At 47.2% G+C, this 25,752-nt stretch overlaps 1 protein-coding gene across 1 annotated transcript; it reads right to left on the bottom strand.

Annotated features, from left to right (window-relative positions):
- Window positions 1-232: 232 nt before the first annotated feature.
- KIAA0040 (KIAA0040 ortholog) lies at window positions 233-24,650 on the bottom strand. The gene is made up of 2 exons (XM_073356468.1): window positions 24,436-24,650; window positions 233-3,904 (listed from the first exon to the last, which is right to left on the bottom strand). The coding sequence occupies exon 2, from the start codon at window positions 3,787-3,789 to the stop codon at window positions 3,472-3,474; it is 318 nt and encodes a 105-aa protein (XP_073212569.1). The 5' UTR covers window positions 3,790-3,904; window positions 24,436-24,650; the 3' UTR covers window positions 233-3,471.
- Between the last annotated feature and the right edge of the window lie 1,102 nt (window positions 24,651-25,752).

Genomic DNA, 25,752 nt, shown 5'->3' on the forward strand with positions numbered 1-25,752 from the left:
CAAATACAGCCAACACACTGAGCTCTTTTGGCATCTTCACTTCGGCCCAGCTTTTCAATCTGTGTGTTTGTGATATGTACAATACAAACAGCTACGAGGGACTGGATGAGCGCCATTAAGCTTTCCTCATTTGTGACCTAAACCAGCCTAGAACTAAGATCGACTGAACCCCACGAAGGAAAATATTGTGTGCATCCCAACTCATACAGAGCAGAAGCATAACTCTTCTTCCTCCCACTTTTTTTTTTCATGCCAAGAGAGGTTGGCCTGCACTCATTAACGAGGAGACGCACTAAACGTTACTAATTGGAAACTGCCCTTTTAAGTATAATGTATCTGCGACTGGCTGAAAAGAGGTGCCCTTCAGCATTCCTCTCGACTGAAGTCAACAAAGGTCACATCCAAGGCCAGTGAGATGGTGCAAAAATATTTTCCCAAAGAAAGAAATGGCTGAGATCTGGAGACAAAACCTCTCTCAGGAGTTTGGAAAAAAAAAAGTTTTATTTTAAAAATTTTTCTTGAGCATGAACTGTGCAGAAGAGGCCGATGCTGAAATCCAGATGCATGCACATGAAGAACTGTCTGCAAGGCAGAGGCTATTCTCCACAGTGGCAGAGCTAGCTGTAGGAACCTGAGCCCAGGTGGGCCTTATCAGGGTGTACTGAACGTGCATCAGACACTGCTTCGTTGTTGGCTGTGCAGATGGAACCTACTGGTTAGCATGTGTCACACAGACCCATAGAGGATGGGGTATTCAGCAGCTCAAGCTACAGACGCTCTCACTTTCAGTTCTGGAAGTGCTGGTTCGATCCCTGGTATTGGCCAAGAGGATGGCTCTCCTACAAGGTAGCTTCCTGAGCTTTGCTCTCTTGACTGTATGTAGTGGATAGAGATGGGGCCAAGTCTTCAGGAGCTGGAGTTCTGGGCTGGTGGGTTCAGTCCATTAAAGAGATGGCTCAGGGCTATAAAGTTGAACTTCCCCAAAGTTTGGGCATGTTTGGATTTAATGGTTTGGGCCCGTGGTAGAGTTCCTATATGCAGACACGGCCCTTTCTTTTGACTCTCTGGTCCTTACAGGGTTGAGGGCCCCCACAGGAAGCATTTTTCCGGGATGCCTTTCTGGGTCTTTTAACTATGGCAGAGCAAAACAGCTGTAGCCCAAAGGTAGCCATGTCACAACTAGCTATATTTTCCTCTCTGCCAGCCAGTAAGTGCTTGTACCCCCAGTTATGTTTTCCTCTAGCTCTAGTTTTGTGTGTGAGAGAGGGAGAGAGAGATTATTTCTCTCTCTGTTTCCAAAATGATGTAATTTTATAATCAAATATCCCAGAGCAGAAGCTGGGGCAGTGGGGGAGCCAGAGATGTTCAGGGAGAGTTGGTATCTAGGATCAGGCTTCCCTTAAGGCTGTTTAAGCTAAAATCTGACTCTTATTTGTTGCCTCTCAGCCTTGAAATTGGGGGGTCCCTGTTTTTTGGTTTTTTTTTTAATGGAGATGAAGTGAATGAAGGAGCTGAAAGGCATCTACTTAAAGGCATGGGTGAGGCTGGGGTTGAGGCTCCGAACAACACAGTTGAGTGAGGGCCAAACCCCATGAAGTGATGTCACAAAGTCGGACAAATTGGGCTGCACTTTGATGGCACAGCTGAAGTGGCTGATTCTGTAAGCCCCAGCCAGCTCGCCCTGCTGCCTGCTTACCCTAGCAGAAGGGTATCCTAGAGTCAGAGAGCTCTTCTAGTGGAGGGTTGGTGAGACACCCTGCTGCAGATGAGGTCACCACACAGGAGTCTGCCATGCTGGAGGCTGTACCATTTGGCATGCTCCACCAGGGCTGATCCGGATGGGTTTGTGTGCTTCCCTGAACTGTCTGGGTAGTCTGCTCTGGAGGCTAAAAATAAACTAAAGCAGAATGTTCCCAGCAGAGCCTTTAGAGCAAAAATATTTGTCTCTTGCACTGGCTTGTTGGAAAGATGATGGCATCCACCCACTCTGTTTATTTGCAAACCATGTAAATGTGACTTAAATAAACCTTGATGATAATAGTGCATGCACGGGGAGGAGTCAGGCAGGACCTCTGGGAAATAGACTGCAGTCAAAGAGGGCATGGTTGGGGTCAGAGGTGGAGCAGGGGGCACAGATGACTGTGGCCTGCTGACTGTGGGGGGTTCTGTCTGGGACAATGTCTCTTAGGGCGGGATGGGGCAGGAGGGAAGGTTTGGTGGGCAGGAGGTACGAAGTGTATCTGGATTTCAGGCTCCCTTCTACGTCTTCGTGCTGTAGTCCAGAGCCAGCTGCCCTTGCAGTGCTCCCTGGACCAGCGGCACAGCTGGATGGCAGGAGCTACTCCCTGTGTGTGCCCATTTGTGTGTACCACTGTCTGGGTGTGCTACATGGGCATGCCTGTGTGTCTGTGGGAGTGTGGCTCTGCCTGCGTGTGTGTCTAGCGTGCCGGGGGGGTGCATGGCCTAAGTTATTGCATGGAGTCAATGTTCCGGGGCCCGACTAGTATACATGGGTTCCATGAATGAACCCTTTCTAGTAGTCATTAAATAAATAACTCTAATGCTGGAGCCAAGCTTCTGTGCAGAATTAGCTGGAGTCTTCTCTCTCGCTGCTGTATAGAAATGAAGCCACCTTCCCTGCAGCAGAACAAGCTGCCAAAGGACCAGTCTGTACCAAGGCCAGTCTTAGACGGGCTTTATAGTGCCAGTGCAAAGGTTTCAGTCTCTTACTGTGCCACTTTTGATCTGTTCTTGCCATCCTCTGTTATGGGGGTGGCTGCCAGCAGTAGGGGTGGCTGCTTTGCTGCCTTGGGGGAGCGTCTTTTGGCCTGTAAGGCAGGGCTGGGTTAGGAAGCCCCATGGGAAGCTCCAGCAGTGGGCTGGATACCTGTGTCTTCAGGAGTTGTGAAGCAATAGCTTGCCAGGGTGTGAAGGAAAACCCTTTTCATTGTGCTGTAACCATGTGTTCATATCTGTGCAGGAGCAAGAGCCCGTGCGTGTGCAGAGGAGTGCCAGGGTGGGTTAGTTTTCAAGTGCATGCGTGTATGTTCTTGTGTACATGTAAGTTCATGTGCCTGTCGGGGTGCACATCCCTGGGCACGCATGGCTTTGTGCACGTGACATTAGGTCCATTTGCATGGGAGTGCAGGTATGTTGTGCACATGAAGGTGAATATCCATGTGCTCATAGCTGCGTGAATGCTTGTACATGTGAGCGCATGCACGTCCTTGTGCACATGGATGTGTGTGTCCTGGAGCACGCCGCCTAGTCCAGCTCTGGGTGTGCATGTAAAGATATGCTGGACTGCGTGCCTTCTAGTGATGTCTCCGTGCTCTCACTAGTTTCTGGCTTGTCCTGAAAGTCCTGGTTTTAAAGTCATTATCAAAAGAGACGGAGCCATCACAACATCTCCTTGCAGCACGTGGCCAGAAGGGCTCCCTAGGGAGGAGGGTCTTGGCTCCGTCCCTCCGACTAGACAGGCAGCGATGGTGTCTTGTCCAGCAGGAGGAGCTTGGGCTGAGCCGAGATCCACAGGTCCTCTTCACCCTTCTTTTTCCTCTTTTTGTTCCTCTCTGCTGGGACCTGCCCATTGCTGCTGCTGCTGTTGATGCTGCCTTTGGTCTGCTGTCTACAGAAGCAGCAGTGACAGCAGATGACGAGGAGGACGAGGAGGACGAGGACGGGCAGCCCCAACAGCACTGCCAGGCAGACGGTGTTGAAGATGCCTTCCTGGTGCTTGGTGTGAATGAGATTCCAGAGTGAGTCAAAGAAGGAGCTGACCTGCTCCATTGCAGTTGGCTGGCTGGGCACCTGTTCTCCCCACCTGTGGCTGGTGCGGTCCCCTTGCTGGGCTTTCAGCCCTGAGGGAAGGCAAATGGAACCCAGCAGCAGCTCCGGACAGTGCCTGTGAAGACAGAGGAAACAACAGGAAATCAGGAGGCTGCCCTGAAATCCACGTTTGATCAACAAAGCTTGAACGCTGCCCATGGGGCCTGCCAGCCTGGTGAGCTCTCAGCCAGCTGCAGAGATGAGTCTGCAGCTCCCGAAAGGGCAATGGTTTGGGACGCTTGGTCTGTGGGCTGAATCATGCAGACCTTCTGCCCAGCAGTGCTGAAGAGCCTCCAGCAAACCTGCTGTGTCTAGGGTCCCAAAGGGTTCCTCACTGGCTGCAGCAATGGTGTAAACCCAACACTAGCTGTCTTCCTAAAACTACCGAGTTCCCCGAAGGGCTTGAGTTCTGAGGGGGCTGGCTTACACTGCCTAGGCCATTCTCACTCTTCTGCTGAATGACAGGACTTCTGCATAGTAATGCCCATGGATCCCCTCCTCCTCCTATGGACTGAAAGCACCATATTCCCAGACCCCTTCTGGGCCAGGGCAAATGGGACCAGAGTCCGGCATCAAACTCCCACCTCTGGCATGGGAGCATAGGATCCGAGCCACAGGTGGATGTACTGCTTTGAATACAATAAGCACTCGAGACACTACATTTGTACATGGGCATTTCCAGAGTTTGGGGAGTGTTTGGGTCTGGGCTTTTGTTATGGGTTCAGCTCTAATAAGAATTAATTAGAACATCTAATAAGTTCAGAATAGTTCAAATAACATTTTTCACTCCAGTTTTCCTTGTCACACAGCTCTGTGCTTCTGGGTTCCCCTGGAGACCAGAAGCAGTGAAATACATGTGAGAGGCTGGTCTCATGAGGTTTCCTTCTTGGAGAAGATTAAGATAGAATGTCATTTGGATAACTGACAGCAGGATTGTCTGGCTATGTAGAGTCCCTCCTCAGGCCCTACACCACCAGCACTCCCAGCTATCTTTGAGACACCACTGACTTCCTGAGGAAACTACAATCCATCGATAATCCTCCTGAAAACACCATCCTGGCCACTATGGATGTAGAAGCCCTCTACACCAACATTCCACACAAAGATGGACTACAAGCCTTCAGGAACAGTACCCCCGATAATGTCACAGCAAACCTGGTGGCTGAACTTTGTGACTTTGTCCCCACCCATAACTTTCACATTTAGGGACAATGTATACCTTCAAATCAGTGGCACTGCTATGGGTACCTGCATGGCCCCACAGTATGCCAACATTTTTATGGCTGACTAAGAACAACGCTTCCTCAGCTCTCGTCCCCTAATGCCCCTACTTTACTTGCGCTACATTGATGACATCTTCATCATCTGGACCCATGGAAAAGAAGCCCTTGAAGAATTCCACCATGATTTCAACAATTTCCATTCCACCTTCAGCTTGGACCAGTCCACACAAGAGATCCACTTCCTGGACACTATGGTGCTAATAAGGGATGGTCACATAAACACCACCCTATACTGGAAATCTACTGACCGCTATTCCTACCTACATGCCTCCAGCTTTCACCCTGACCACACCACACGATCCATCGTCTCCAGCCAAGCTCTGCGATACAACCGCATTTGCTCCAACCCCTCAGACAGAGACAACCACCTATAAGGTCTCTATCAAGCATTCTTACAACTACAATACCCACCTGCTGAAGTGAAGAAACAGATTGACAGAGCCAGAAGAGTACCCAGAAGTTACATACTACAGGACAGGCCCAACAAAGAAAATAACAGAACGCCACTAGCCATCACCTTCAGCCCCCAACTAAAACCTCTCCAACGCATCATCAAGGATCTACAACCTATTCTGAAGGACAACCCATCACTCTCACAGATCTTGGGAGACAGGCCAGTCTTTGCTTACAGACAGCCCCCCAACCTGAAGCAAATACTCACCAGCAACCACACACCACACAACAGAACCACTAACCCAGGAACCTATCCTTGCAACAAAGCCTGTTGCCAACTGTGCCCACATATCTATTCAGGGGACACCATCATAGGGCCTAATCACATCAGCCACACTATCAGAGGCTCGTTCACCTGCACATCTATCAATGTGATATATGCCATCATGTGCCAGCAACGCCCCTCTGCCATGTACATTGGCCAAACTGGACAGTCTCTACGTAAAAGAATAAATGGACACAAATCGGACGTCAAGAATTATAACATTCAAAAACCAGTCGGGGAACACTTCAATCTCTCTGGTCACTCGATTACAGATCTAAAAGTGGCAATTCTTCAACAAAAAAACTTCAAAACCAGATTCCAAGAAGAGACTGCTGAATTGGAATTAATTTGCAAACTGGATACAATTAACTTAGGCTTGAATAAAGACTGGGAGTGAATGGGTCATTACACAAAGTAAAACTATTTCCCCATGTTTATTCCCCCCTCCCCCCCGCCCACTGTTCCTTAGATGTTCTTGTCAACTGCTGGAAATGGCCCACCTTGATTATCACTACAAAAGGTCGTGTCCCCCCCCCCCGTCTCCTGCTGGTAATAGCTCACCTTACCTGATCACTCTTGTTACAGTGTGTATGGTAACACCCATTGTTTCATGTTCTCTGTGTATATAAATCTCCCCACTGTATTTTCCACTGAATGCAGCCGATGAAGTGAGCTGTAGCTCACGAAAGCTTATGCTCAAATAAATTTGTTAGTCTCTAAGGTGCCACAAGTACTCCTTTTCTTTTTGCGGATACAGACTAACACGGCTGCTACTCTGTAACTTATCCAAATGTGTGAGTGCTTTATCTGGACTGACTCTTGAAACCTTTTGAGGCTTGTTCATTCCTACCTTGACTACTGGGTTGTACGTCTGTATGGGCCACTGCCCCTAAGAAAAGGGGTAGCATTTGTCCGTGGCTGGAAAAACAAACTGAAATGGTGGAGCGATGGTAAATAATGCAGATGTGGAGGGACACTTTCAAAAGGATTCTTCACTTGCTTTTACGATGATCTCTTGCAAAGGAAATTTAATGCAAGGTGCTAGTTCTATTCTGTTCAGGTTCCTATGCTGCCCTCAACACGGTAGTGTCTGAGCACCTTCCAGTCAGTCATTACATGACATGACATGACTCCTGTTTGTTGTGTGTGGGTCATTCTTTCTTTCTCCTCCTTTCCCCAGCAGAGAACTGTATGTTTGGTGCAGTGTTTGTTTTGGTAGGTGTGTTTGGTTTTTTTTTTTTTTTAAAAGTACATGCAGCTCTGTGTTTGAGGCTGGAGAAGGCAGGTCAAGGAAGTGTGCCTTGCACTTGGGGTAGAAGTTGGTGAGGCTTTAGCTGGGAGTCTCTAGTCTTCCCACAATGCCTCAACCCTGGTTAGCCATGACAGGTGCTTGTGGTGAGCTTTGAGTACTGCCTACAGAGTGCACTTGACAGTTCACCTCTGGGCTGAGACTGTGAGGGTGGCTTCCGTAATGAGGACCAGAAAGTGGGCTGCCCCCTCCAGCATACCAACTACCACACAGTACGTTTGTGCGGCAGTCCAAGGTGTGATTGCAGGATAGGTAGAAAGGCAGCTAAAAACAGCAGCATGGAAGTGGTAACACAGGCTAGCAATGTAAGTACGCCCCCCAGGGTTCCAGCGGGCTTGCACAGCATCCATACTGCTATTTTTTTAGCCATTCTTGTGTGGGTAAACCTAGCCCAGGTTTGCCTCCCTGAGTTGCAATCACCAATCAGATTGTAGTGTACACGCGCACACACCTACAGCATTTAGATAGCAACGTTGCTCAGACTATGCAGACCAGCGCTAGATTTCAACTTGTGACTCTGAAGTTAAAGGCTCTGTAGCCCCTTGCTTGTTCCCCGAGCCACCTGCAGCCCTCCATTTTGTTTTTTTTAACCAAGTGTTTCTCACAGTCGAGGTTTCTTGTGGGAGGTGAACCATTATCCACTATACAAGTTTCAACAGAGGCTGACGTAACAATGGCATTCCCCTAGCTGTGCACGTAACCAGCAAAGCACTGCATTCTTGGCAGCGGCCCAGACCACTTTCCCCCTTGTCAATGTGCTGCATTGCTCCTGCCTCTCCTGGTCCAACTCTTACCTCTTAGTCATTACCATCATGTTTTGTATGGGTGATGGCCAAGTTGTCAAGGAATCCACAAGGCCTGCTTTCAAGTGATTCCACAGAGATTGTGTCTTCACCCTGATTAGTTCCCGAGGTCCCAGCAGTTAAGCTGGACTTATTTTTTGGGGGTGAATTTACTATTCACTGAAAAATGCATTTTTCCAGGGAACGCTTAACAAATTTGAGTTGAATTAAGTGAATAGCTTTGGCTGAAAAAACACCTGAAATTTTTTCTGCGGGAAATGTTAAAACAGTTAGTTTCAACTTTTCATTTAAAAAAAAAAAGTGTTTCAACATTTTTGTTCCGAACATGTCAATTCGAATAAACATTTTAATAGTTTCATTTGATCCGAACAAAATGTGTTTTTGTTTCAGTGAGAGAAACAAAAAAAAGTCAAGTTTGGTTCAAAACGAACTGAATTTTTGCGTGTGATTTTTGGTTTGGTGGCCAAACCAGAAAATCACCATCTATTTCAGTGTCTCTCAACCTTTCCAGACTACTGTATCCCTTCCTGGAGTCTGATTTGTCTTATGTACCCCCAAGTTACACCTCGTTTAAAAACTACTTGCTGACAAAATTAGACATAAAAATAGAAAAGTGTCACATAAGAATGGCCATACTGGGTCAGACCAATGGTCGATCCAGCCCAGTATCCTGTCTATTGACATTGGCCAATGCCAGGTGCCCCAGAGGGAGTGAACCTAACGGGTAATGATCAAGTGATCTCTCTCCTGCCATCCATCTTCACCCTCTGACAAACTGAGGCTAGGGACACCATTCCTCACACATCTTGGCTAATAACCATTAATGGACTTAACCTCCATGAATTTATCCAGTTCTCTTTTAAACCCTGTTCTAGTCCTAGCCTTCACAACCTCCTCAGGCAAGGAGTTCCACAGGTTGACTGTGCGCTGAGTGAAGAAGAACTTCCTTTTAAACCTGCTACCCATTAATTTCACTGGGTGGCCCTTAGTTCTTATATTATGGGAACAAGTAAATAACTTTTTCTTATTCACTTTCTCCACACCACTCATGATTTTATATACCTCTATCATATCCCTCCTTAGTTTCCTCTTTTCCAAGCTGAAAAGTCCTAGCCTCTTTAATCTCTCCTCATATGGGACCCATTCCAAACCCCTAAACATTTTAGTTGCCCTTTTCTGAACCTTTTCTAATGCCAGCATATCTTTTTTGAGATGAGAGGACCACATCTGTACGCAGTATTCAAGATGTGGGCGTACCATGGATTTATATAAGGGCAATAAGATATTCTCTGTCTTATTCTCTATCCCTTTTTTAATGATTCCTAACATCCTGTTTGCTTTTTTGACTGCTGCTGCACACTGCATGGACGTCTTCAGAGAACTATCTATGATGACTCCAAGATCTTTCTCCTGATTAGTTGTAGCTAAATTAGCCCCCATCATATTGCATGTATAGTTGGGGTGGTTTTTTCCAACGTGCATTACTTTGCATTTATCCACATTAAATTTCATTTGCCATTTTGTTGCCCAATCACTTAGTTTTGTGAGATCTTTTTGAAGTTCTTCACAGTCTGCTTTGGTCTTAACAATCTTGAGCAGTTTAGTAGCATCTGCAAACTTTGCCACCTCACTGTTTACCCCTTTCTCCAGATCATTTATGAATAAGTTGAATAGGATTGGTCCTAGGACTGACCCTTGGGGAACACCACTAGTTATCCCTCTCCATTCTGAAAATTTACCATTTATTCCTACCCTTTGTTCCCTGTCTTTTAACCAGTTCTCAGTCCTTAATCAAGTCACAGCAAACTATTGCTGAAAAATTGCTTACTTTCTCATTTTTACCATATAATTATAAAATAAATCAAATGGAATAAAGTGTACTTACATTTCAGTGTATAGTATATAGAGCAGTATAAACAAGTCATTGTATGAAACTTTAGCTTGTACTGACTTCACTATGGCTTTTTATGTAGCTTGTTGTAAAACTAGGCAAATATCTAGATGAGTTGATGTATCCCCTGGAAGACCTCTGTGTACCCCCACGGGGACATAGACCAGTGGTTCTCAATCAGAGGTGCATTTGCTCAGAATGTGTGAATGCTTGTGTGTGTGGGGAGGGAGGGGTAAATATGGTCCCATCCCCCAATATGCCTAGGGAATTGTGGGGTTTATTTTATTTTTTATTACCCCCTTGTCCTGCTGCTAGTTTAGTGCTGTCCTACTTGGTCTAACTTGGCAGGTAGCCAGCTCTATGGAAGGCTGCTCAGATTAGAGCTGACAGACTCCTGGGCTCCTGGTGGGCTTGGATGGGGTACAAAGCCTTTAATCACCAGGTCACTGGTTCAGGTCTAGATTGGTGGTGACTGAACATTGATACTGACTGATGCCTGTTTGGCTGTCTGAGGGAGGGTAGTAACATCTACCTAGCCATGGTGGTTAAGTGTCTGGGTCACAGCCCCTATATGGTGGGCAGGCTGTGGTGGGCAGGCTCAGCAGAGAGGTCAGGAGATGAGCTGTAGACTCAATTCTCTTCCCAACTCAAGATGATCCCAGCAGGTCATGGCCTGAGGTGCACATGGCCTGATCTAATGCCCACTGAAATCAGTGGGAGTCTTTCTATGGACCTTAGTGGTGTTGGAGTATGCTTGGAGGTAGGTAGGTGGGAGAAGCACGCCCTTGTGGCTACATTAACAGAGGATCTCAGTCTCCAGGAGTATCAGAGAGGCACCTTTCACTCAGGCTCAAGTCACTTGAAGAAGAGTGTCAGAAAATGTGGTGGGGTGAGCACATCTCTTTGACCCAGTGCAGAGCCTGACAGATGATGCAGCTGCTGTGACTCACCTTGCAATTGTTGCAAGAAGTGGGTGGGGTTGTGGAGGGGAAGGAGCAGCATTTTTGTGGCCTCGTGTAAGGTTTCCTTCCCTGGGGGAGAGTGCGAGGTGCTGCTGACCTGCAGGTTCCCTCAAAAAAGCATACCTTTTCTAGGGGCAAGGTCAGAGGGCTGGCTCCGCCTCTTGGGTTCACACTCGGCCTCCCCAGAGACCTAACAAAGCCCTTTGAGGGGCTGCATGAGGTGGTGCCCTTATGGGAGTGTTTCTCAAATGTGGGGTCCTGACTCAAAAGGGGGTCATAAGACTATTGGGTGGGGGGGAGGCGAGGCACCCCGTTGCAGCAGCAGTGCAGAAGTAAGGGTAGCATGGGATGGGGGTGGGTTGTCACAGCTTTAAATATTTTTTTAAAGAGCGTCCCAGCAAAAAAAGTTTGAGAACCCCTGCCTTATGGGTTTGAGCTGTCTGAAAGGGCGGTACTTTGGGAGGCTCTGACTCCCCACAGACGTGACCAGGTTAAGGATGATGCTGAGATTGTGGTCAGATACCTGCTAGGAGAACTGGCAGATGACTTAGGGGCTAATAAATCGAAACTTGTGCTTACCTAGTGTTTTCCACTCAAGGGTTAGAAAGTGCTTTGAGAGCTTTGGCTGAAGAATCGCTATATGAAAGCTTAGTATTGTTATTTATTAAAGGTCTTGGCCTGCGTTAACAACTCAAGTCCCACAGCCTCTCTGGGAGGCAGGGTGAGTTATTGGAATACCTGTTTTATAGAGAGGGGAAACAGAGGCAGAGAGGAGCAGGTCCATATCTTTCAACCATGGATGCCTTAAACACACCCACACTTAACTTGGCAGGTTTCAGTGGAGGTTGTACTTGCAATCCTCTGACAATCAGACCTTGCTCACACACTGTCTCTGGTAGAGACAGAACCTGGTTATCTCAACTCCACTTGTGTTCTACAACTATTAAATTATGGGAGATCTCTGCTGTGGTGTTTGTTTTGGGAATCACCAGGGACCCTAGTTTATTAAAGGACCCATGTTTGTATTGCTGTTTTCCTGTTGTGGGCGGCATTTATTGCTGTCTGACCCTTTCTGTATCTCTCACAAGCAACGATACCCAAGGTTTTACCCTCTCGCTCGTGTCTGTGGTGCTGGCTAGTACATCTGGCCAGTGGGCCAGTACATCTCATTAGTGGATGGATGCTGCTACTTGCCCAGGGCTCTGGATTTGCAGTCACATCCTCTGTTTTAATGAACAGCAAAGCCTGGACTCTGTTGTTTTTCTAAACAGTAACTCAACATGTATGGTCTCCCTTCTTGATGTATGATCCAGTCTTTCATTGACCTGTCTGGCCACAGGGAGGATGTGACACCCTTGCGGGAGGTGTTAATCTGTCACAGAGCATCTTTGTCAGCCTAAAATAGGGCTGTCCACTGCAGTTTGGGCCATGTGTGCACCCTGGTAAGTCCTTTACTACCCTCCGCCCGCAGTGACATCCTACTCTCCACCAAGTCAGACCTGCCATTTTGCACTACCGCAGCAGGCATGGTGCGTTACGTGGCCTGAAAGAGAATGAAGAAGTCTGCTATTAGAAATTCTGCCCCTGGGAAATTAAACACTGTCTGGAATCCAGATCCATGATGCATTCCTGGTCATGTCTCTTTGCTGAATCACAGAAAACCAAGAGACAAATTCTCAAGGGCTCAGCACCCACTGAGGAAGCTAGATTTTCAGGTCTTATTTAAACACCAAAACAAGGGACAGATTTTGCCAAAGTGCTCAGCACTTAGCTGTTAGTATCCCAGTGGGAGCAGCTGGATTTTCAGAACACTGCAGCATTACAGCTGCATAAGAAATGGTTTTGATTTTTTTAAACAATGAAAACAGATTATGATGAAACAAACTTTTTACCCTTTTCATCTAAATTTTCTACATATTTTTTTGGGTGGCATATTGTTGTGTTTTTAAATCCATTTTCAGCAGCCAAAACAGAAGCATTTCAAAAAGTTTTGGTTTTTGATGACTTAAAAGTGTGGAGCCATTTTTTTTTTTTTAAATGTCAATTTTGGCTGAAATCTTCAGGTTCTGGTTGCTGAAAACAGAAAAAAAAACCCTGAAAACTGAAACAGTTTGAGTATTTCAACATCCCCCACCCCCATTTAATCAGAAATGGACAGTTCCAGCAAACATTTCTGCTTTGACAAAACACTATTTTTTTTTTTTCATTAAAAATGATGTGTGTAAAATTCTGCATGGAAAAACTGCAGCCAGCTCTACTCAGCACCCAGTGGACAACCAGGCTGCTCTTTTGATGACCTATCCCCCTCAAACAGTGTAACTCTTAAGGCTCTAAAAAGGACAGGAAGCATTCACCTGGAGCAGTTGGTTATAATTTATATCAGTATAAGGCTAGAGTCTGTGATGGGCATTAATTCTTCTGGGTAGTGTCCCTTGATTCTGGCCTTCTCATGACCCATGTCAACTTAGGCAAGCTACCCCCTTTAACTGCATACAAACCCAAATGCTCTGTGATGCTTTGGCCCTGGCTGAATATCATTGACACTGAATCCTGGCCCTAAGCCCCATGTCACTGTTCTGGTGCAGAGTTGGCTCTCTGAGGTGGTGCCCTCTGTCTGTGTATTTCACAGGCGGCAGCAGCAGGAGGAAAACCCATGCCGTGGCACAAGACAGCATGGGTGGAAGGGCGTTTGCACACTCCTGACCCTAATTGCTTGCATTTTGAGTGGTCCCTGAGAGCAGGTGTATTATGTGATGCCAACCCAAACCCGATCTGCATGTGGTGAAGGACATCATAACTTTGCTAAGCATGTTCATGTTTGAACTACATATCTTTATTTGCACGTGACTCTGCAATGCCTGGATGTGGCTGGGGTCGCAAGCAGAAAGGCCAGAAAACTAGGGGGGAGAAGATTTTGGGGAGAATGATCTGGCAGCCATAAGATCTGGGTTCTGTCCCCACCTCTGCCACTGAGTGCTCTGTGACCTTAGACAAGTCACTTACTTGCTCTGTGCCTCAGTCCCCAACCTGTAACATGGGGATAGTGCTACTTCTTTACCCCACAAGGGGATCATGAGGCTTAATTCATTTAATGTTTTAAGACAGGCTACACTGAAAACACTCTCTTTAGGCTCTGTAGAAGTATGAGGCCACCTGACCTGCTGCTACACCTTGGCACATAGAAAGCTATTATTGCCTCCAGGAGCAAGTGCATCACGGCCTTGCACAATGTGATTGGCTCACTTAGCAATGTCACTTCTGGAAGCTTTCAGGAGCAGCATTTCCCAAATCAACATGTCACCCCATGTACCCTAGCCAAGCAGACAGAGTGGCTGTGGGCACCTGTGGCTGGGTGGACTGACTAGCTGACAAATACACAAATAGCCTTCATTTGTCCACAGACAATGACCATAGCCCCTTGTCACAGTGGGGCTGGATCCTTTACGCTGCAGGAAGCGGTGTATAGCGTGTGGACAGCATCACAGCACATCAACTAGGGGTTAAACAGTATGCAATGGGTAGAGCAGGATTTGAAAAAAGAAGGCAAACCAGGCTGGTGTCCAACTACTCCCCCGGTTTCCAGCCTCGAGGGTTGCCAAGTGGAGTGACTGTTGCTAAGGAGGCTATAGTCAGACAGATTACACCATCCCAGCCACCACTCCTCCTCCTCCCTGAATTCCAGCCATGAGGAGCTTTTACTGTGACACGATCCGGCCGAGGGCAGCCTTTGGGACAAACTTTCATGCCTGATGTTTGCGTCTTACTGTGGGACCCTCCCATCGGGAGGGAAGTGTCACAGCCTGGCAATGCAGGGTGGTGGTAAAGTGGAGCTGCGTCAGCCCCAAAGAGCTTGGGGGAGGGTTTCCCTCTAGCACCAAGGCAGTGTGTCGCAACTGGAACGGCTGGCAAAGCTAACTGAGAGGAGCTAGACACCTGTATCTGTCCATGTGTCCCTGCAGGGCATGCACTGTCCCCACTTGCCTTCCAACGCCTATGGGTTACTGGCAAAAGCCAGATGGATCACATCAGGGCAACCCCAGTTACTAGGTTCTATAGAGGGGACTAAACTGGCCAAAACCTGCATACTGCATGCCTCCTCACACATGTGCACACTATGCCCCACATGTGCCATACATACTGGCACATGTGTGTACACAGCCCACTCCATCACAGCCCACACCTCGCCCAAGGTAAGAAGGAGACTATAGAGGAAAACTACCATATATGGGGTGTTGAGGAAGGGAGGGCAAAAATATCCAGCCTGGAATTTCCCTCTGGCAGTTGTAGACAAAACTTTCTTCTGTCTGTTTGCTCACTTGGAACTGGGCAAAGATCCCACCCTAGATTTCTGTGCTACTGGGGATGGATGGTGGGAGTAGCCCCTAGTGATGGAAAAACCAGATCTGGATTTATGTACCTGTCTGGCATAGACCCAAGGTACATCTGTGGATTCTGGTGCACCCTTTACAGGCCTAACTGTAGGTGTGCACCCGAGACCCATTGCTTCAGGGTGAAGGCCTAAATGGCTGGAGCTGGATTTAATTCAGTGGGCCAAAATCTAGAGGAAGAGACTCCCTCAGTACATTGTGATTGTACAGGGCTGAACACAATGGGGCTGTGATCTCAGTTGGGACCTCTAGGGCTACTGTAATGGAAACAATAAATAACATTAATAAGCTACAATAGGGAATGAACACTTGCAGCAAAATGTTGCTTCAGTCAATTTTGGTGCCTCTCTCCTTGATTATTGTTAAAGAGCCTTTTTTATTTAAATAGGAAAACAAATGAATGATGATACCTAGCTCGTATATAGCACTTTTTGTCCGTGGATCTCAAAGTGCTTCACAAAGGAGTCGTCTCAACATCCCCATTTTACAGATAGGCAAACTGAGGCACGGAAAAGTGACATGACTTGTCCAAGGTCATCCAGCACACCAGTGGGTGAGATGGGAATAGAACCCATGTCTCCTTAGTCTTAGACCAGTGCCCTATCTATTAGACAACACTGTCTCCCTGGAGTGCCTAGATTCCCACCCTCCTGCACAGGGGCATCACGGGGGAAAATGTGAGAGCCTCTTGTTTAAAATATTAAAATCCCAACACTCATCCCCTTCTCCCACCCCCCAGAGGCTCCTGTAAATAATTTTTAGAACTGATTGTATTTCCCTATTGACTTTATCCTTGTGGAACTGAAAAAAAAAATAGTAATCAAACAAACAGAATATCTTGTTTTTGTCTGGATATTCTGTGTGTGTGTGAAGCTATAGTGCCATTTATCCATAAACGGGAAGTCAGACTCCCATAATACTCTACTCCACAAGAAAAGTAATTTTAGACAAAACAGGATGTATATTTTAATTCCTGCAGCAAGATGCTTTATATTTACTGTCTTGAAAGTTTTAAGGGGGTGTGACAGGGTCAGGCCAGATGGTGGAAGGTCCGGCAGTGAGGACAAAGAAGGTGTTGGGAGGAGGCCACATGGAAGTAGCCCAGGGCTTTGTAGCTGTCACAGGAGACACTATAGACAGCAGCAATCCATAGGGCCCTGGGCTGGAACCCAGAGTAGATGGCAGGCCTGGGTTCTCCGCCATCCCTAAGAGGACCTTCATCCTGATGTCTGATAACGCTTGTACTTCACAGTCCTCCAGCAGCACACCTACTCACTCTCAGCTTCTTGTGCACCTCTAGCTCCTAGCTCCTCGCATACACCTCACTAACTGAAGTGAGGTCCTTTTTAAAACCAGATGCCCTGATTAGCCTGCCTGTCCTAATTGATTCTGGTAGCTTCTTAATTGGCTCCAGATGTCCTAATTAGCTTGCCTTAATTGGTTCCAGCAACTTCCGGATTGTTCTGGAACCGCCCATTATCTTACTCAGGGAAAAGGGATCTGCTTAATCTGGGGCTAATATCTACCTTCTATCACTCTCCTGTAGCTATCTGGCCTGACCCTGTCACAGAGGTTGCAATTTTCTTTTTTAAATTGTAATTACTTGGTTACAGAAAAGCAGAGCTGTTTATAATGTTGCCATGGCTGTCTTTCCCCTTTAAAACATAGCTGAATAAATTGAACGTGACTCTTAACGTATGTGTAAAATGTCTAGCCCAAATGGACCCTAATTTCTTGCCTCAAGCCCTGAGTAAGGGGCAGTGTACAGCTGTGCAGCCCGAGGAGCAGACCACAAGCCACATTGTGGTTCTCACTCTTACTCGAAGGGGAAGTAACATGCATCAGACCTGGATCTGGTGAGGTGTAAATAAATTCCACCCTCTGTGCCTGCTCAGTTGTGCTAGTGATGCATTGTGGGAGGTGGAGGCGGAAGTTCTGTCCTCACACAGCTATTAGGAACACAGGTAGTTGGTCCAGGGCAGTAGGGGGGCTTTCCACACCTGTAAGGCCTTGTTGCCAGGGTCCCAATCTGACCCTCAGTTAAATCTGATACACAACTAACTTTAAATGATTATTTAGGGCCTCTGTTGCCTTTTGCTCTGTAGATGAAGATTGTTAGTGCAATAATTGGGGGGGGGCTCACTGAAAATTTTTTGGCATCCCTAACTATGAAATTTCAGTTTAGAGCTGGCAACGCTCAGATCACAAACAGCCTTGTCAGTAAGGCTGCTGAAGGGTGTGCCTCACTAGTCTACACCCCCATTCAGCCAGAAGGGGTTTGTTGCACAGATCCCAGCGTATGCACCTTTCAAACTAGCAGGGAAGTTTGATGTGACTGACTTTCTTCTGGTGCTCCAGGCCCATGTCTGGAGGAGCAGAAGGTGCTGCAAGTTGGGACTGAGGAGCTGTCTCTTGAGTGCTCAGGGCTGGACTAGGAGGAGGCACTACGGACTGATTCATTTGGATAGTCAGAGTTTTTTTGGGAGGGTGTCAGAACTGATTAGAGCTGAGGATGGTACAAGCAGGTACTGTGCAAATGCAATCAGAGTCCTGATTTTAGGAGAGCCACTTAGTTCACTTGTAAAGCAGTTATGGAAGAGAGAAATGAGTACATTATAATGACCCTTTCCCGGCACTAAGCATGTAATAGGAATGAGTCAGAGAAAAGTTTGTTGTAACTTGAAGAATTTGCTGCAACCAGAGCTTTAGGCATCTACTTGATGTATCAATAGGACATGTTTGTGTTTTTGTCTCTTGTATATAAATTGTCAAACTTAGTTGTCTAAAGTTATGCTCCTAAATAAAGGATGTGACACTCTTTCCCCCCCCCCCCCAGGTGCTGAGCACTTGCAGCTCCTATTAAAGTTAATGTTAGCGACAGGTGCCCAGAACCTTTGAAAATCAAGTCACTTATTTAGGTACTTCAATGTGGATTTAGGCATCTAATTTTAGAGATCTTCATTTGACAACTTGGACCTACAAAACCCAAATAATTAGCATTGATACTATGCAAAGGTTGCAAGGTCAAGCACTAAAAGTGTCAGGAAATTTAAAATTATAAGAGTTGTTCCGGCAACATGAGTTGGTCACATCCTGTGTATTTTGTAGTAACCAAATATTTTAAAAAAAAAGTTTAAGATTTACACTGAACAATGGGAAAAGGACTGGAAAGCACTACATCTGTGTAATGTGGCCAAGTTCATAGGACTGCAGCAACCTCAAGCTCTGATCCTACAAATTGATCCATTCAGACATGCTCTTATGTCTCATTTCACCAGGACTCTTCGCAGACTTGTCTGGATTCCTTTGCAGAACTGAGGCTTTAACTTGTGGAATATGGTGACTTTTGAGTGCTTGTTCTCACAATGCTGACACTTTGTATATTTAATGCCCTAGAGGTGGGTAGCTGTTTTTAAGGGAGGGGAATTGGAAGAAAATAGAAAACTTAAAATCTGGAGGGTAATAGCTTGAGCAATTCCATGCCCTGCACTGGAACAATTCACCAAGGGTCATCATGAATTCTTCTCCATCACTGACAATTTTTAGATCAAGATGGGCTGTTTTTCTAAAAGCTCTGCTCTAGAAATAATTGTGGGGGGGGAGGGAGCAGGAGAAGTTCTCTGGCCTGTGGTATACAGGAGGCCAGTCTAGATATTCACAATGGTCTCTTCTGGCCTTGGAATCTGTGACTCTCTGAAATATATACATATAAGAGCCTGCCTACATTTAAGAAAAATTTTGCCCTGGTGTAACTGCATGGATGTAGTTAACACCACTGCAAACCCACGATGGAGATGTGGGGGGCTGTACTGCCCCAAAGTGGGACTTACATACTCTAATTGGGTAATTTATCAAAAAGCTACACTATGTGTCCCACTTTGTGCTAGAACAACCTGCCTACATTTGGAATTTGCACCAGTGTAAGGGCTTGTTTACACAGAGACTTAGTCCATGGCAAGCCAGGGTGTAAATCTACATAAACTAGCTTGTTGTGCATTGACCATGTGGGCCCTATTACTGTGTACTAAAAGGTCAAAGCGCACTACAGAACATTTGGGGCATGGTAGCAGATTTCATGTGGTCAGTTAGTATGTAGTGGGCTAGAGCACTGTAGATTTACACCCTGGCTTGCCACCTACTAAGTCTCTATATAGACCAGGCCAGATCAGTGCACTTGCACTGACGCACGTTTTCTTAACGTAGACAAGGCCTAACCTCTATTGCCCTGCAATGCACCGTTACACTGCTGCAAAGTGCTAGCATTCTGAGCTGGTGGTATTCCCTTCCTTCCCCTCTGCAGGGGTCTAAATAACTAAACATGGTACATGGCTCTGCTGACTTCACCAGAAGAGCTTGGATAACACCCACATCTTCTGGGTGTGGTGTTCTGTCCCATCTAGTGGCACCAAGACCACTTAAGAGAGAGAGGGAAAATGAGTCTGCTCTACAGCCTTAAGTAATAGCCAGTTGGCTTTTAGTTTATGCTGTAGAGGCTCATGCACTAAGCTCCAGATGTCCCTGGTTCGATCCTGCCCGACAACAACCAGGGTCTGTCGATGTTACACTTGCAAGTTCTTTGATTGGACCAACACGGACTTAACTTGCCACACCTATGTACTGGGGCTATTTTTCAGTGCATACCTGCAGACTTAAGGAAATGTTTCATTACTCATGGTCAGTGCAAGTTTCACATTCAGCTGGTTTCCTTGTAACATTACCTAAGAAAGCCTGGTTAGGATGTTTTTGAAATGGTGAATAGTATATTCCCTTCACTCTTCCAGAGCTCACAAACGGCTCAAGGGATTTTGATCAAATTTCCCTTCCCTGCCCCTCTGAAAATATCAGACAGAAGCCAAGCGTAGATAATTTTCTCCCCAAAGGTGAATGATTTGGCAAGTTATGAATATTTAAAAACATGAGATTAAAAGTGAAACTATTTGAAAATTTAACCATAGAAGCATGCACAGGCCCAGACACAATCTATGTATGCAGATACTGATAGTGCAATAAAATTAAAGAACACTGATCAATTTGACCCTTTTTATAATCATTCAAACAACAATAGAATGATACTGTTCCCATCTGACTTTGTATGCTCATAATGTTATTAATGAACTTTGTCCAAAACTACTTCTAAAATGAGATTTAGTAAATGGTCTATCCTTCACAATATGCTATAAAATACCATCCCCATGTGTATCTAGTATCTACTGTTCGTAGCCTGGAGGCTCCAATCCAGCAGAGATTCACCTGCATGGAGCTTATTGAAGGAGCGGGGTCCTAATAAGCATTGATGATCCTATTTGATACCAGCTGATCTCTGTACAGGGATGATTCCTTCCTATAGTCTGAGAGCTTTTCTGGTGATTTGAATAGGTTCCATGTTTCTACACAGGCTATATTTAATTGATGGCTCTCATGAGCTCTGGCTAGATCTCTGTAAAAGCTGTATAATCAACCTGGCACAACTCCTCTGCTTACATTTTTCTTTTTGACTGATCTGAAACTCAGACTGGGCTTGCTGTATTCTTTACCAAAGCTTGCAAGCCCTTTGGGAAGATTCTCCAGGCAGCCTGGGCTGCTTGAAGATTTGAGGTGGCAGCCCTGTGAATCTTGGAGGCTTTGGCTGAATATTGCTTGGAGCTGTGGGGCATCACTCCTTACTGAGAATTGTCTGTGTGAAACTGATAATAAAAGTTCTAACTAGAGACTGGCTGGAACCAGCAGCCTTGGGATTTGCACCCACCCCCAACATTGGAGCTAAAATGTATGGCTCAACCCCATCTCTAGATCTTGTGACTCCCTGTGAACTGAAATCCTCATGCTCAGCAAAGCTCTTGTTCTGACCCATGTTCCACTACCCTGGGGGAAAAGGCAGATTTTCATCAACAAAACCCTAAAGCATTGAAGAGTGTTTAGCCACTCAGATTGGCTGAAGGCTCGGCAGCCCTGCTCCTGCTATTCCCAACTCTCGAGTCTCTCTCCAGCCTCCTTTTGGGAGCCTGAGGTGCCCTGCCTCTGCTTGATGAATGACCTGGCTTAGAGATGGCTGCACCTCTCCAGTGCACCAAGCTACTCCCGGATCAGCCCCAGAGGCCTGGTCAACACAATGTTTTGTATCTGTTCTGCAGCACTGCTGTTAGCCATAAATGCAAGCACCAGTGCAGCCTGGGCTCTGGCACGTCCAGCACTATGTCACAAAACTCTGCCCTGAACACCAGTGCTGCAAACTGGGAATGAAATTTTGTAGTGCGGGGGGACTCAGAAATGGAAGCCAGACATCCCCATCCCCATCCTCTTCCCCCTTGGGCAGGGCCTACACACGTTGCCTTCACAGTGTGACCAGCCCCTATCATTCCAGGAAGCATAGAATCATAGGACTGGGAGGGACCTTGAGAGGTCATCTAGTCCAGTCCCCGGCACTCATGGCAGGACTAAGTATTTTTTAGAGCATCCTTGACAGGTGTTTGTCTAACCTGCTCTTAAAAATCTCCAATGACGGAGATTCCACAACGTCCCTTGGCAATTTATTCCAGTTCTTAACCATCCTGACAGGAAGTTTTTCCTAATGTCCAACCTAAACCTCCCTTGCTGCAATTTAAGCCCATTGCTTCTTGTCCTATCCTCAGAGGTTAAGGACAACAATTTACCTCCCACCTCCTTGTAAACAACCTTTTATGTACTTGAAAAGTGTTATCATGTCTTCTCCCCCCCACAACCCCCATCCCCGCAGTCTTCTCTTCTCCAGACTAAACAAATCCAATTTTTTCAGTCGTCCTTCACAGGTCATGTTTTCTAAACCTTTAAATCACTTTTGTTACCCCTTCTCTGGACTTTCTTCAATTTGTCCACATTTTTCCTGAAATGTGGTGCCCAGAACTGGACACAATACTCCAGTTGAGGCCTAACCAGCACAGAGTAAAGCAGAAGAATTACTGCTTGTGTCTTGCTTACAACAGTGGCTCTCAACCTTTCCAGACTACTGTACCCCTTTCAGGAGTCTGACTTGTCTTGCCTACCCAAGTTTCACCTCACTTAAACTACTTGCTTACAAAATCAGACATAAAAATACAAAAGTGTCACAGCACACTATTAGTGAAAAATTGCTTACTTTCTCCTTTTTACAATATAATTATAAAATAAATCAGTTGGAATATAAATATTGTATTTATATTTCAGTGTATAGTATATAGAGCAAACAAGTCGTATGAAATTTTAGTTTGTACTGACTTTGGTAGTGCTTTTTATATAGCCTACTGTAAAAGTAGGCAAATATCTAGGAGTTATTGTACCTTCTGGAAGACCTCTGTGTACCGCCCCCCAGGGGTACATATGCCCTGGTTGAGAACCCCTGGCTTACAACATTCATGCTAATACATCCCAGAATGTTTGTTTGCTTTTTTTTTTTTTTTTGCAACAGTGTTACACTGTTGACTCATATTTCTCTTGTGATCCACTATAACCCGCCCCCCCCCCATCCCTTTCCACAGTTCTCCTTCCCAGGCAGTCATTTCCCATTTTGGATGTGTGCAACAGATTGTTCCTTCCTAGGTGGAGTACTTTGCATTTGTCCTTATTGAAGTTCATCCTATTTACTTCAGACCATTTCTCCAGTTTGTCCAGATCATTTTTGAATTTTAATCCTATCCTCCAATGCACTTGCAACCCCTCCCAGCTTGGTGTCGTCCATAAACTTTATAAGTGTACTCTCTATGCCACTATCTACATGACTGATGAAGATATTGAACAAAACCGGACGCAGAACTGATCCCTGTGAGACGCCTTGCAATATGCCCTTCCAGCTTGAGTGTGAACCACTGAAAGCTACTCTCTGTTTTCCAACCAATTACGCACCCAGCTTATAGTAGCTCCATCTAGGTTGCATTTCCCCTAGTTTGTTTTATGAGAAGGTCATGCAAGATAGTATCAAAAGCCTTACTCAAAGTCAAGATATAAGATCAAAGAACCTGAGTATGAGTTGAGTGTTGAACTAGGATCCCTGCAGGACAGCATGCTGGTATCCTTTATATAGGTTAGGCCAGATAGGTCCTCTGACTGGCACAGCCAATGCAGAAGAACATTTGTAACAACTGTGGGTCAAAGATTCCTGTTACACCAGGCTCAGGTCCCAGCAAAGGCATCTGAGGTCTGGGAGAGATCTCCCTTGCCTTTTAAAACTCAAGAAATTTTATTTAGAAAGAAACTCTACTTCACAGCTCATGTCAGTTTCCATACCTCTCTCAGCTCCAGCTACTGGAATGGGAGAAGGGCCCAGGCGGATATGGGGGATACTGTGTCACTCCTGCTGGAATTAGGAGGAGACCCTTTGGCCAGCTCACAGAGGGGAGAGGGTGCGTCCCCTGCTGTCTGAACTGCTCATAGTGGAGACAGCCCCAGAGCAATACCAAGTCAGGAACCCCGGAGCTGTTCATTATACACGAGGGCAATTGTGCTGAGAGGTTCAGCATGTGCCACTTTAACAATGAAGCTAACCTACCCCCCACCCTCCCACTACCGTGCTCAGGAAAGGCAGCTCTCACTTTCTGACTCTCCTGTGCATGGCTCTCTCCAAACTCACAGCTAAATAACAGCGCAGAATCCACAGCACCAGCAGCAGCTTATTATTTACTTGGATTCCAGTAGCAGCCAGAGGCTCTAATGAAGCTCCAGGCCCCATCATGCTGGGCACCCTACACAATCCCTGGCCCAAAGATTTTATAGTGGAATAGAGCGGACCAGCAAATGGAATGGGGAAACTGAGGCACAGAGCGGGGAAGTAATGTGCCTAAGGTCACTCGCCAAGGCTAATGGCAGATCCAGCTCTCCTGCCTCCCAATCGAGTGGCCTGTGGGCTGGACCACAGTGCTGGCGCCCGCGGCATAAGTTCAGTGTTGTTTACAGATCCGAGACAGGGCGCTCAGGCTACATGCTGGGTTCCGGCGCTGGGGACCTCAGGGAAACCCCTGAGCGCCGCTGCCGTGCCTCAGTTTCCCTTTAGCCAACGGAGGACAGTACTTTAGCTAGCTCCCGGTGATGTCCGCCCGGCCCCGGGAGCGCGCCTTGGATAATAGGGGTCCCAGAGCAACCGGGCTAAGCAGGCTGCTCGCTCCGCCAGCCCGCCGTCTGTGTGCACAGGGCGCGGTGACCCAGCGCTCCGACGGGGAGTCGCTTCCCGGGAGCACCCCGCGCTGGGACCGGGGAGGGCGCCCCGCGGCTACGTCCACGCGCCCTGGCACGGCCGCCAGCAATTTACCTGCCGCTCCCCGGGGCGCTGCCCCGGCCACGGTCCCGCGCCGCCGCCGCCGCCTGAGAAGTTTCGCAGCAGCCAGAGGAAGTGGTGAGCTGACGGCTCGGGATGTTTGCTGCCAGCGGCCTCCCAGCGCTCCGCCCCTCGCCCTGCCCGCTCTCCCCGCCGTACTTGGGGCGACTGCCGGCTCAGGCCGGCCCCGGGGCTCACGCCCTGGCCTGTTTGAGCTTTCCCGCTCAGCTCTGCTCGCGCTGGCTCCCTCTCCGCGGCACGGCGGCTTTCCACGCGTGACCCGCCCCCGGCCCTTCTGACCCACGCAGGGCCCAGGCCACTGGGGGGACACCTCGCCCTCCGGCCACGTTCGCCGCCCTCGCACCCACGCCACGGGACACGCTGTGCAGGCGCTGGCCCGTGGGCGACCTGTCTGCACATGCTGCGGGAAGAGAGACCTGAGGCCAGCTGCACAGAGGCACATAAAAAAACCCACCGCCTCACACAGACGCACCCCACAACACACAGGCACATGCTATCTCGCAAGGCAACAGGCAGGTCCTAGCCACAGGTGCACATGCAACCGGGAAGACAGAAACCCACACTCGCAGGTATGCAGAGTCACACACACAAATACACAGCCCTACACACAGAGCCATGCGCTGTACACACAGGTATACACAACACACACATGCTGCAGGCAGAGAGACACACGACCATGCACAGAGCTACATGCTATACACACAGGCATACATAATACACAGACATACTAGCCACAGACACACGTGCTTCAAGCAGAGACACGCACCGCACACCGATCCATGCACTGTACACACAGCATACACAACACGCATACACAGATACATGCTACAGGCAGAGAGACACACCATCACACGCAGAGCCATGCGCTATACACACAGCATACACAGCACACATACACAAATGTGCTATCCATAGACACATGCTACAGGAAGAGAGACACACCAGCGCGCACACATACAGATCCCTCCTCACAAAGATACACACACCCTAACGTGGAGAGAGATCTGGTAGCTGCTTCCCTGACTAAGGTACTGTATTATTAACAGAACAAGCCGGGTAACAAAACACCGTAGGGGCGAAGGAATCAGATCGCTGATAGGGAAGAATGGGACTGACCTGTGTGTGGCCAGCCTTATCAGCTGGCTCAGGGATATTATGCAAGCATTTCAAACCACATGGCAGAGAGACCTGTGTGGTTCAGGCCTCCTTTGCCTACTCTCAGAGCATTTGAGCTCAAACTGTCCAGCAATGAGAGTGGCTGTGTGTTAGGAAATTTGGCAGCAGGTACAA

This window comes from Lepidochelys kempii, chromosome 8 (genome assembly GCF_965140265.1).
Source record: "Lepidochelys kempii isolate rLepKem1 chromosome 8, rLepKem1.hap2, whole genome shotgun sequence".
In the NCBI taxonomy this organism is placed as follows: Eukaryota; Metazoa; Chordata; order Testudines; family Cheloniidae; genus Lepidochelys; species Lepidochelys kempii.